General features: G+C 45.0%; 1 protein-coding gene across 2 annotated transcripts in view; it reads left to right on the top strand.

Moving 5' to 3' along the window:
* The window catches only part of LOC100466745 (glutathione S-transferase A4), a 39,418-nt gene that overhangs the window by 19,878 nt on the left and 6,856 nt on the right, over positions 1-12,684 (top strand). The window contains exons 1-2 of one of the 2 annotated variants that reach the window (XM_034648050.1): positions 9,395-9,495; positions 10,856-10,907. The exons of the other annotated variant lie outside the window; for it this stretch is intronic. Of the exons in view, the coding sequence (XP_034503941.1) occupies positions 9,409-9,495; positions 10,856-10,907 (139 nt within the window). The 5' untranslated portion in view covers positions 9,395-9,408. Of the gene's footprint in view, positions 1-9,394; positions 9,496-10,855; positions 10,908-12,684 lie in introns of those variants that run through there. 2 annotated transcript variants of the gene reach the window in all.

Below are 12,684 nucleotides of genomic sequence, written 5' to 3'. Positions count from 1 at the left end.
CCCCAATGCCTATTTTAATCTTGCCTAGATCAAATAAAAGGAACATAGTTTTATAGGGAGTAGATGTGTACATGAAAATGAGATAGCAAATGTCCATTTAGACAAGGACTTTTAAAGACTCATTGACAATGCATGACATACATATGAGACCTTAAAATGCCCCCCACCCCCCTATCACACATTAAATGTAATTTCAAAAATATGTAAGAGTTAAGTGGCGTTTCAGCTGATTGGTGGAAATAACACAACTTAGCAGAATTGAAGCTTTGAGTCATCACATTTTTTCCTCCTCAGGCAAATCTCATATATTTGTTTAAGATTTTGTTTATTTATTTGAGAGACAGAGAATGAGCAGGGCGAAGGGGCAGAGGCAGAGGGAGAAGCAGGCCCTCCACTGAGCAGGGAGCCCGATGTGGGGCTCGATCTCAGGACCCCAGGATCATGAGCTGAAGGCAGACGCTTAACTGCCTGAGCCACCCAGGCGCCCCAAATCTCATACTTCTGTATGCAGTTGAGGAGAAGAACACAGGCAGCACCCACTCTGTGCCATGGTGCCTAACAGACTAAATCTCCTTCCCTAGGTGTCTACATACACTTGGAAGACATGATCTAAATAATCTGACACGGGGGCCTCCCTCTGGGGTCCTGCATCCCTGGCGGGGGTGGGGGGGTTCTGTGCTAAGTTGAAAAACAGAGGAGTTTCTAGTCAAGCCCTGAAACAATTTTTCTAGGACTTGTCCTGATCGCTGAACAGCAANTAAATCTCCTTCCCTAGGTGTCTGCATACACTTGGAAGACATGATCTAAATAATCTGACACGGGGGCCTCCCTCTGGGGTCCTGCATCCCTGGCGGGGGCGGGGGGTTCTGTGCTAAGTTGAAAAACAGAGGAGTTTTTAGTCATGCCCTGAAACAATTTTTCTAGGACTTGTCCTGATCGCTGAACAGCAATGGGGCAGGTGGTGGCCCACTCTGTTTATTCTCCCAGCAGCCTCCATCATCTGGGCAGGTGAACGTCTCTTTTGTGGCTTGGGTCTATTTTTCGTTCCAGTTTATAAGCCTGGGTGTGTACATCGACCTCTCATTAGTTTTGGAAACGTGAGTCGATCCATTAGACCTTAACAGAAAGGAAATACCATTTCTGAAACTGAAACATTGGGGTTTTTGGAGAAATTGAGTAGCATGCGAGGTGGGACTAGAGCTACCTCCGGAACCATGCTGTTACAGCGGTGACTCACACCCCCGCCCCACTCAGAATATCGTTTGGCTGTTTGTGTATTAAAAATGCCAGGTAAGGGGCGCCTGGGTGGCACAGCGGTTAAGTGTCTGCCTTCGGCTCAGGGTGTGATCCCGGCGTTCTGAGATTGAGCCCCACATCAGGCTCCTCTGCTATGAGCCTGCTTCTTCCTCTCCCACTCCCCCTGCTTGTGTTCCCTCTCTCGCTGGCTGTCTCTATCTCTGTCAAATAAAAAAAAAATGCCAGGTAAGTATTTGAGCTGTTTTTTTGGGAAGCGCTAGTCCCATGCAGGGCACTTAGCTTTCGATAACATGCCCAATTCAACTAGTCAACATATCAAATAGACTAATTAAATATTTTGCTAATAGGTCATGTTAGGAAAATAGAGGAGATGTAATTCCTAGTCTGTTACAAATGGACTGTAACTTTAAGGCTATATTTAGCCATACTTCGAGGCTCTACTGAAAGTCTTGCTTATGCTGTTAGTATTGCTATTTCCCTTTTTTTTTAATAATAATATTTTTTATTATATTATGTTAGTCACCATACAGCACATCCCCAGTTTTTGATGTAAAGCTCCACGATTCATTACTTGCTATTTTCCCCCTTGAGCATATTCTTTGTCTGAAACATTATGTACTTAGGGCTAAAATGAGGCATCTTTCCAGTCTAGCAAATTTAAGTTCTGTGGGGAATACAGGGTTATCTGGGAGACGTTTTTTTGTTTTGTTTTGTTTTGTCTCAGTGACACATTTTGATCTGCTGGTTGTAATGAAGATTGGCCATTCTGATCCACTAGAGAAGCCAAAGTAAATGTTACAGCTATTTTTATTGATAATAGATTTAGAATTGATGTCTTATATTCTGGCCCAAAACATCTGCTAAAACTGGCAGCCTCTTAAATGTAACCCCTTAAAATTTTCATTATCCAGAAAATTCGATAAAAACCTGCCTTTTGCCTAACTGTTGAAATAACTGATAAAAAAAAAAATGTGTGCCATTTTGCTCAATTATCTAGAATGGCAGTAGAATTTCACCCCAAAAAGATGGGCTGCTTTCCCAATGTCGGTGTTCTGCAGTTAGGAGTGTTAAGGCAAAGAATGAAGGCAAAGGAAGAGACAGAAGATGAGAAAGACTGTTAAAACTGGATGAAATGAAGGAGATTACCAAATTCTGAACCAACCCCATTTTTACAGCCCAGACACCTGACATTTCTTACAGACCTGCCCCAGGATTGGAAGGAAGCTACACACCTGCTACTTGGTTAAACTTGGGGATTGAAGAAAGCCTCGCATCTCCCCAAAGCGGGTAAACAAAAATGACTGAACATGGGAAATTCACTTATAATTACCCTGAATTTCCTCTGCCCCTTCTTCCGAACCACACACAACTCCAGCCCTTCNTATTTATTTATTCGACAGAGATAGAGACAGCCAGCGAGAGAGGGAACACAAGCAGGGGGAGTGGGAGAGGAAGAAGCAGGCTCATAGCGGAGGAGCCTGATGTGGGGCTCGATCCCATAACGCCGGGATCACGCCCTGAGCCGAAGGCAGATGCTTAACCGCTGTGCCACCCAGGCGCCCCTGCCCCTTTTTCTGAACCACACACAACTCCAGCCCTTCACCATTTGCTCACCCTATTTTTCAAACATCATCCTCTGCAATTTATGCCTGCACAACCGTCCCCGAGAAGAATGACCTATGGCCACTCACTGAGCCCCAGATGCAGTTCTGTAGAGTTTTCGCTCCAGACCTGGCTTCTCAAACTTCATCGTGATGTACAAGTGATGGTCTGGGGCTCTTGTGAAAAATGTAGAGTCTGATTCAGTCGCTCTGACCCAGGGACTTAGAGTCTGAATTTCTAACAAGCCTCCAGGTGAAGCCAATGGTAATTACACTCCTAGAGAATGCCTTCCCTTCCTTTCAGAAGCAAATTTCACTTCTTTTCTCTCGCACGTGAATGTTGCTGGAATCTGGAGATACGGATGTATGTGTGCGTATGTGTGCGTGCGTATGTGTGCGTGCGTCATTTGAGTCCGTACTGTGTTTAGTGATTTGCACACATTATCTGATTTCCACCTCGTAACTACCCACATGAATTAGGAACTATAAGTCTTATTGCACAAATCACGAAACTGAGGCTCAGAGTTTACAAAACTTGCTCAAGTGAGAAATAGAGCTCAAATTTCAACTTAGGTCTTTGCTTTTATTGGTACCCAGGGCAAACTCAGATATGAGTTCTTCCACATTTTCTTTTCTTTCTTTCTTTTTTTTTTAAAGCTGTTATTTATTTATTTTAGTGGGGGAGGGCAGAGGGATAGGGAGAGAATCCTCAAGTAGACTCCACGCTGAGCATGGGGCCCAACAAGGGGCCTGATCTCACGACCCTGAGATCATGACCTGAGCCAAAACCAAGAGTGGATTGCTTAACCGACTGAGCCACCCAGGCACCCCCCACATTTTCTAGAAGATTTTGGGCATGTTTTTTTATCAAGGCCCACACTCTGACTATCCAAAAGTTGTGAAGCTATGTCACTGATTTCTGCTGCCCCTGCCTTAGGCATAGGTCCCCGGGGCTCTGGGGCGGGGGAGGGGGGATGCATCCCACGGCTCATCTCAGGTGAAGCTGCACATGGGGGATGTTTGCAAGCCCCAAGAGGTGACTTTCAGTTCCCAAAGTAATAAACCCTATGCAGGAAGCCTCGTTGGTGAACCAAATTTAATTCAGGACATATCTGTTGGTCAATATTAGCAGCACAAAAAACAGACTTGAAGACTGGGGTGTGAGTTTATGGTGAGCTCAACACCTCGGGTTCTGGATCTCCCAGTGGCTGTGCTCGCAGAGTGTCAGCATTTTGGGTGAAGTCCAGAAAACTCTCCTTTGTTCCCTTTATTTCTCATGAAAACAGCAAATATTTCCATTGCACCTGTTCATGATTTGACAATGTTCTTTTTTTTTTTTTTAACAATGAGAATAATTGGGTTTACTTTTGAAGCACAAACAAACTTGGTCTTCTGTATTACCAAGCTGTGGTTTATTGTAACCTTTGTTGAAATTCACTAAAAGTCAAAGAAAAAGTATTGAAAGACTTGGTTTAGGCCCTTAACCTATAGCGCTACGGGGCTGGAAGGGACAGGGTTCAGACAGACTCGTATTTATATATGCTCATTCTTTTTTTTTTTTATTTTTTAAGATTTTATTTATTTGAAAGAGAGAGAGCACAAGTGGGATTAGGGGCAGAGGGAGAGGGAGAAGCAGACTCCCCACTGAGCAGGGAGCCCAAAGCAGGGCTCAATCCCAGGACCTTGAGATCATGACCTGAGCCAAAGGCAGACACTCAACCGACTGGGCCACCCAGGCGCCCCTGTATTTGCTCATTCTGTACAGCTCTGTTCAGTTCTTGTAATACCATATTGTACTTCTTTCTAAACACTATTTCATCCTGACTTACAACTTAGCAGTCTAGATGTTTCCATCACTAGGTATGAGGTCTGTAAGGTTTTTGATGGCAGGAACTAGATCTTATTTATCTTTGTATGCCTGAAGTGCTTAACCTAGTCCTGTATTCGTAAGAGGAGCTCAGTAAACGTTTGATGTTAAAGGAAAGAATGAAAGAGCAAACACAGACACTTCAGCAAGTTTAGAAACTGGCATCTCAGGGTGGCACACTGAGGTAATAAGAGTATGTTCTGTGTAACCAATGTGTCTGGGATAGACCTGGACTGTTTCTCTAGGAGACAGAAGGAAGATGCCCTGACCCCTGCCACCTCGTTGGAGTTTTGCAGTGCAGAATCCAGGGGGAGCCGTTGGTCCTTGGCTGGGATGAGATTGTAAGTGGTATGGGGTCCCTTCTCTGTACTCAGCTCGTCCAGAAGAAACAGCTGCTCCCGGGAAGGGTATGGGGTAGGGACTGGAGTCCTGGTGTGGCTCCTAACAACGCCCGGTTCAGTCCTCCATCAGCCATCTAGGAGCCCACTTTAGGACACCATCGAGCTGAGGTGGATAGATAAGGAATGGTCTGGCTGGCCAGAACCGGCTGTTCATGGGAGACACAAACATTTATCCAGATTTTTACAAGAAGTGGTGACTGCTTATCATTCGAGTGACTGGTTATTAATAACTAGAGAAAAAAATTCCTTTTTTTGGACTAGAAAGGGAGGGTGGCAGGCTACAGTCCTGTTTATCAGAGGGGGGTCTCCTTTATTCTAACCCTGGGCTTTAAGGGCTCCCTTGAACATCAGGGAAGCTTTAGAGGGGCTGGCAGGGAGGGGAGTGATCCTGTCCCTTGTCATTCAACTCTGGATTCCAAAGATACATCTTTCCATTTCCCACGAGCCCTGAGAATGCGAAAGGGGCCAGCAGAAGTGAAGTGGGGGATAGAGGTGGGCACAAAGGCCTCACATAAAATCCCCAAAATACTCTTACATCTAGCAGCAAACCATGAGAAAGCTCCAGTGATACTCACAGTCACAAAACAAAGGCAAAAGTCACATCAGATTTATTTTAAAATATCTTGTTTTGCAGTATTGAGTCAAATTTACAAAAGTCTTGGCTCCCTTTTACAAAATATCAGTAGCATTTGCAACGCACACTTTTAAATCACAAATAAAATGAATAGACAAGCCGATCAGCATAAGAAACTCTAAGAAAACGTTAAATCTGTTTGTAACTCATTTAAGGAAGCATGGAGGACTCTACTCGGTATGGACTAAATACTGTGGTATGTACTTTATCCATTACTTTATTCAGTCCTCCGTCCTCACAATAGCTCTCTGAGGGCAGTAGTGCAACCACCACACCCATTCTAAGGATTAGGAGACCGAGGGTTACAGAGGTGGCAAAAGGTTGCACAATGTTAGTGAGGACTCATGACTCTAAAGCCCAGAGGCCCCTGCCTTTGCAAGATGGGCATAGTAACACACAGCTACCATTTCCATTTGAGGTCTGGACGTGGGTGGGTATCATGCCTGCAGAGGGGCTGTAAATGAACGGGACCAGATCCACAGCCATGCCCTCAGCTTTCTCTGTGTTCATTCTCTCAGTGAATCCAGGGTGGCTGTCAATCTACATTCTTGGTAGATTCTTGGCTCTAAGGAGCCCAGCTTTCCCTTCTCACCCGGTAACAACTTCCCTCCCAACGGAACACAGCACATTCCATTGCAGGTATTCAGGCTCTCGTCTACCTGATATTGCCAGCTCCCCACTGTTTTATCCCAGCACCTCCGAGGGCTCATATCTCTGCATCCCTCTGAGTGTTGCTTCTGCCATGCCAGCAAGAAGCTTGCCCTCTCTTGACCATTTTAGGACTACATTTTGCTGTCTCTCCTTTCATCTGAGAGATGTCACTGGGTCTCTGGAACAAAAACGACGTCTGGAGCCTTCCATGTTACGACACTCAGTAGTCGTGTTAGGTATCTCTCTCTTGGGGCAATCTGGGGCTAGGATCTTAATCTCTGTAGGTTTCAAATAACTAAGAGAATAGTCAGAAGAAAGACCATTCAGCCTGCATTTTAAGTGACCATTCATTGCTTAGAAACGGCTTTCTGGAGGCTACCAGACATGACCTTTTCTGGACCCACGGTCAAAACCAAAGGGTAACGTTCAGCTTTTGCTAACTGGGGGAGCAGGATAGAATTACTATAAAAAGGGTGTTCACAGTTGTTCCTATGTCCCACGTTCTTTCACTGTAAGATTTATTTCAAACAGAATCTGGACTGGTTGAGGGTTTCAGGGACACAGAACGACATGAATTACCCAAGACCAGCCCCAGCCAGATTCACAGCCTCATCCCCGTCTCTCAGAGCAGGTGGAAAGGGGTCAAACTGGTTGGAGCTCTGTGTGATAAGCAGAGAGTGACAGATGGAGCTCCTCAAGACAGACAGTGATATTTAACTTCACCAGTATTGCTTTATTTTTGCCCGAAGGCAGCAGGACAGACAGATGGGAAGGGGTTCTTGGAGTAAGGGCTTGAATCAGTTGTGAATCGCCCAGAGTTTGCTGCTGTTGATATTTGCAGTTGTTTGTTTGCCTTGCAGCCTTCCCGACACCTGGTCAGTACCCGAAACATGGCCTGTGTGGATGTGAGTTTCTCTAGCACTGGAACCCACTGGGCACACGTATCCTGCTGTGTGTTGGCATGTTGGGCAACTGCTCTGCTTCCTCCTTCTGACGTCTAACAGTGCTTAGGTTCGCTCCTTAACCATCCTACTCGGGACCCTGTAGGCGAACAGAGAATTCGAGAGTTTTCTTACTGGGGAGAGGTTAACACAAAGCCACGATTTCTCCTCTCCCTCTGATTTTATTGTAAGATTCATTCTAAGGTGTGTTAATAGTGAGTTACTACACTCAAACCTATTTCTCTAATCAGGGAATTGGGGGCCTTTATAATCATTGTGTCTCCCAAGACAATAAAGTAGTGGGTTTTTAGGAAACTCCTGAAACTTTCAAGACTCAATAGCTAAAGAGGCAACTTCAAAGGAATGAATCTTGACAGCAACCCAACAGAGGCAGTGCCCAGGGCATGACAGGACCAGAGCAAGAAAGGAATTAGTGTGGCTTTGACAGTGCATACACTATGACTGGAACAATACGGAGATTAGCCTGGCTCCATGCAATGATGATGCACGTATTTGTGAAGACTTCCAAATTAAAAAAAGGCGGGGGCGGAGGAAAGGAATTCAACTTTTCCAAGAGCTCAACTGTAAATCTAAGATATAAGAAAAGCGGGTGGTTGCGGGCAACATTGCTTCAAAACACCTGTAAGATTTTGTGAACCCAAGTGACTTTGTTGTCATATGATTGTGGGTATTTGCAGTTTTCATCATCAACCGAGCTACTGATCTTCTGATTTTTAACTTTCTTGTGAATTTCCTTAGCACAGGCAGCATCCCCACGTGGAATCCCAGCTAGGACAGGATACTTGGCAGTGTGGGGCTTAGTGGGCGAAGGGCCATGGTAAGCACTGTGCTGGGAAGCTGAGGTCAGTCTCTCCGAGCTGTGTGTCACCCCGAGGGTGCATGCACCCTCCCAGCCACCGCACCATGCGCACTGCCTATGCCAGCAGTTTGGTTTTTTGGCCATTTCCTTGAAGCATGCATTGTTGCCTATGGGGTCGAGCGGCAAATGTGGGGAAAGGAGACCCAGCCGTCCTCTAAGTTGGTATAGAGCTTTTAGTATTCTCAATGAACATTCAGTAATCCTGTGAGACAGGCAGGGGTCACTAACATAATAACCACTGTGGCCCTTGCCACGGCGAGGTAGAAAATGCGATCGGGTGTGCTCGCAGTAGCTCTATCCTCTTCTTTAAAAGGTTGCGGGTCACCTAGCGCCATCCTTGCCAGTTGCAGATGAGGACACGCAGGCAGACAGATTTACTGAACTGGGCCTACATTTGCCTGGCTCCGTGGTGGCTGGGTCAAGACTAGAATCCTGGTCCTGACTAAGCCTACCTCTGTCTGTGCATGCCCCAGCATTCAGAAAAGTCTTGTGACAGAAACGAAAGTGTGCCCAACTCCCATGGAACATTTCGGTCCAAACCAACCCAGCTCCTTGCCACTGTTAGACAAGATTTTGTTTTGCAAGGTCATTCCTGAAGCCATCATTTTAACTCCTGGTTCCTGTCTCAAAATACCAGAGACAGTCTCTCAAATCTATGGAATACCTTGATACCTTGATATGTATCGTTTGTTCTTTCTTTTTTTCTTAAATTGTAAGATAGAGCATACATACAGGAGAGTGCATTTATGTGAAGTTTAAAGACTAGTTATAGAAACTGATTATTAGTTCTGTTTAAGAAACAGAATATTAAGGGGCGCCTGGGTGGCGCAGTCGTTAGGTGCCTGCCTTCGGCTCGGGGCGTGATCCCGGCGTTCTGGGATCGAGCCCCACATCAGGCTCCTCTGCTATGAGCCTGCTTCTTCCTCTCCCACTCCCCCTGCTGTGTTCCCTCTCTCATTGGCTGTCTCTATCTCTGTCAAATAAATAAATAAAATCTTAAAAAAAAAAAAAAGAAACAATATTAATAGCACTCCAGACTCCCCCTCCACGGCCCTCCCCAGTCACAACGTTGGTTCTCCTCACTGGACGTAACCACCATCCTGCTTCTGTGATCATTGTTCTCTTGCTTTTCTTATTTTTCTTATTTTGCCTTCAGGAAACCCGGAGCCTGGAGTCATGGCAACCAAACCCAAGCTCTTCTACTTTCGTGGCAGGGGCAGGATGGAATCGATCCGTTGGCTGCTGGCTGCAGCTGGAGTGGAGGTCAGTTCCTGATTGGGAAAAGGAAGGAAGGTAATTTGGGTGGACTGGAGTGGTCCTCTTCCCCCTTCAAAATTTAGGATGGTGCCTTCAAGGGAGATCTACTCTTTCCCTTTCCACCTACCTTTCTTTGTAAGAGGTGAGGGACAGATCATAGTCCTCTGTTTAAGCAGGGTTGGGAGGGTGGAAGCCTAGGGAGATGTTCCGGAAGCTTCATAGGGGTGCAAGAGCTCACAGTGACTCAGAAGACAAAGGAAGGAGAGGAGACCCACAACTGGATTATTGTCTTCACTGAAACCAGCTGATTTCCTGTGGTCTTTCCAGTTCTGGCCTGGCACCTCAGTCTTGCTCTACCCATGGCTGCCAACTGGAACCTTAGGCCCAGCTGCAGTCTGGTCTCCTCTTGAGCCCTCCTTGGAAAGGTCTGCCCCACTGGGATCTTTCCTTAATTCTGAATTCCTTAACCATTGGCTTCTCCATAGATTTTCACAACTTCTTTGGAATTGTTTGGCTTCAGGCAGGTACAGACTTCATTTTCCCCATTTGAATGCCATCTTCTTTAAGAGAAGGACTCATGCATGACCTTCTTTGTTTTGTTCACCTTATCCTACCCCCATCTTGAGGTTTAAGGGACCAAAAAATAGCTCTTTCCCACAGAAGCTTTAGGGATTCCATCCATAAACAATGACAACCTCACCTGAGTAATGATCTTCTGATCCCTTTCATTGAATGTATGAGCATCAAAGAGAAATTTAATTTGACCTGAGAGAGAGGGAAAATGACACACAAGAGAGAAAAGAAAGGAAAGAGAGGAATGGAAAAAAGGGAAATCACTGGGGGAAGCTGGTGAAAAGGACAAGAACTAGGAGAGAAAACAGAGCTACAGTGAAGAAAAGGGAAAATATGAACGGGGCTCAGGATATCCTATAAGTAGGCAAAACCCCAAAAGGGGTGCCGGTCCCATGCCCATATAAGCTAATCTACACACACACACTGGTGGAATTTTCAGCTGTATGGAAATTGACAAGTCTGTGGTTCCTTTTAAAATTTTCCTTCTGGGGGCACCTGGGTGGCTCAGTTGTTAAGTGTCTGCCTTCGGCTCAGGGTGTGATCCTGGCGTTCTGGGATTGAGCCCCACATTAGGCTCCTCCGCTGGGAGCCTGCTTCTCCCTCTCCCACTCCCCCTGCTTGTGTTCCCTCTCTCGCTGGCTGTCTCTTTCTCTGTCAAATAAATAAATAAAATCTTTTAAAAAAATTTTCATTCTGAAAGCCATTGCGCATTTTATACTGGAACATCTCTCTCTCTCCCCGCCCCCGCCCCGTGGACATTAAAGTTATAACAAAATTTCTATCCTTTATCTAGTTTGAAGAAGAATTTATTGAAACAACTGAACAATATGAGAAGTTGCAGAAGGGTGAGCCTAGATTTATTCAATGTTTTCTTAGTGGAAAAAGTAAACATTTGTTTCTGGAAATATTCATTTCAATATAGAACACAGAACTCTGGAGTGATGACTATTAGAAAAAGGACTGCTCACACTGATTGAGTGCTCATTGTGTCCCTGTCATAAAAGCTTATCAAGTAGTCCCTGACCCTGACCTCAGTTAGAGATGATAGCTTGGGTTTGATCCACCTAATCGGTTCAATACTCCCCATCTCATTAAAGGATTAAAGAATTCTTTAAGAATTCTTAAATAATGATCCTGTGGGTTGGAAGGGAGGGAGCAAAAGGGAGGGGGAATTTGAGCTAAGATATTCTCTAGTTCTCATGGCTCATATCCATTCTTTCTTAGTGGTTTTAACAGATTCACAGATACCATTTTATTAGGTCACAATTGTAGAACCAAGACTATCGAAAAGACTGAAATTTGATTAAATTCGGAAGAAGTCCTTCATCCTTACCATTCCCCAGAAAAGCTTCTCACACCAAGAGAAAAGACTAGTACTTTCATAGTGCTTCTTAACCTTCTAACAGCCACAACGTTACTTTCCTTACCTAGAGAAACATGGATGTCCCCACCATTGCTGATGAAGTCATGAAATTGACACATATTATTTTTCGGAGAAACATTCAACTAGCAATCAGCAGACCTGCCATTTACAAACTGTATGACTTTGCAGAAGGCCTTTAACTTCTCCACATCTTATCTCCTTACTATAAAATAAAAACAATCTCTGTGATCACAGATGCAGTATACCAGCAGATCCCACTAAATGGGGAAGGCTGACTATGGTTAGCTCCTTACCCAGGGGCTCATTCTTGCCCAGGAACTTTATTGTCTGAAATATCCCTGGAGCTCCCCATCCTCTTTATTTCTGCCCTACTCCACCCCAAACAAGGCCAGTCACTGGTACATAGTAGGGATTAAGTACATAGGTATTGAATAAGTAAATAAAATGTATCTCCAGGAACCCTTCCATGATCATTCCGGCAAGCCTGTGAAATCCTCCAGCCCTCCCTGAGTCTGTGATGCTGCTCTCATGCTTGAGACACTGTCCTGGGCATTACTTATTATTTGTGAATAGGAGACAGAGAGGGACAGCAGAGAGGGCTGTGGGCTGAGAATCAGGAGACCCACTTCTGTTGGCTTAGCTGTCTCCTGACTGAGTCCGAGCAACTCACGTTTACCCCCTTGGCTTTCACAGTGCCATAGTCTATTATACAAGTGAGCTAAATGATATCAAAGGTCCTTTCCTATACTCTTGATCCGAGCAGGAGCACAGAGCCCAGTTTAGATGCTCATTCGGTGTTGGACAAATGTAGAACTGCCTTTAGGAAATGGAGATTTTGCAGTCTCTCCATTAATAATAGTACTAATATTTCCAAAGCATGGACATAAGCGTGATCTGATTCTGGCCCAAGGAAACTCTACAATGGGCAGATCAGAAAATAGGCGCAGGGAAGACAGAGACTTGCCTGAAGTCATCAGCTAGACCGGGACACTGGCTCCCCGGTAAGTTCCTGTGGTGGTTTTCTCTCCACCATCTCTACTGCCTCTCATTAAGTTCAGTAGCAACAGTATTGGAAGTTGGGGAAATTAATTCTAGCCTTTGCCAATGTGAAGTCTGGTTCCTATTCTGGATAAAAAGTTCCTTATTCTCAGCAATGTACTGGTGGTAAAGGAAATTTAAAGGCCATTTATTTCTTCAAGACCCTATGAAAAGAGCGCTATTTATAGTACATCTTTAAA

Source organism: Ailuropoda melanoleuca, chromosome 19 (genome assembly GCF_002007445.2).
Source record: "Ailuropoda melanoleuca isolate Jingjing chromosome 19, ASM200744v2, whole genome shotgun sequence".
Lineage (NCBI taxonomy): Eukaryota > Metazoa > Chordata > Mammalia > Carnivora > Ursidae > Ailuropoda > Ailuropoda melanoleuca.
The sequence above is the reverse complement of the archived record's forward strand: the minus strand, read 5'-3'. Positions and strand labels throughout refer to the sequence as shown.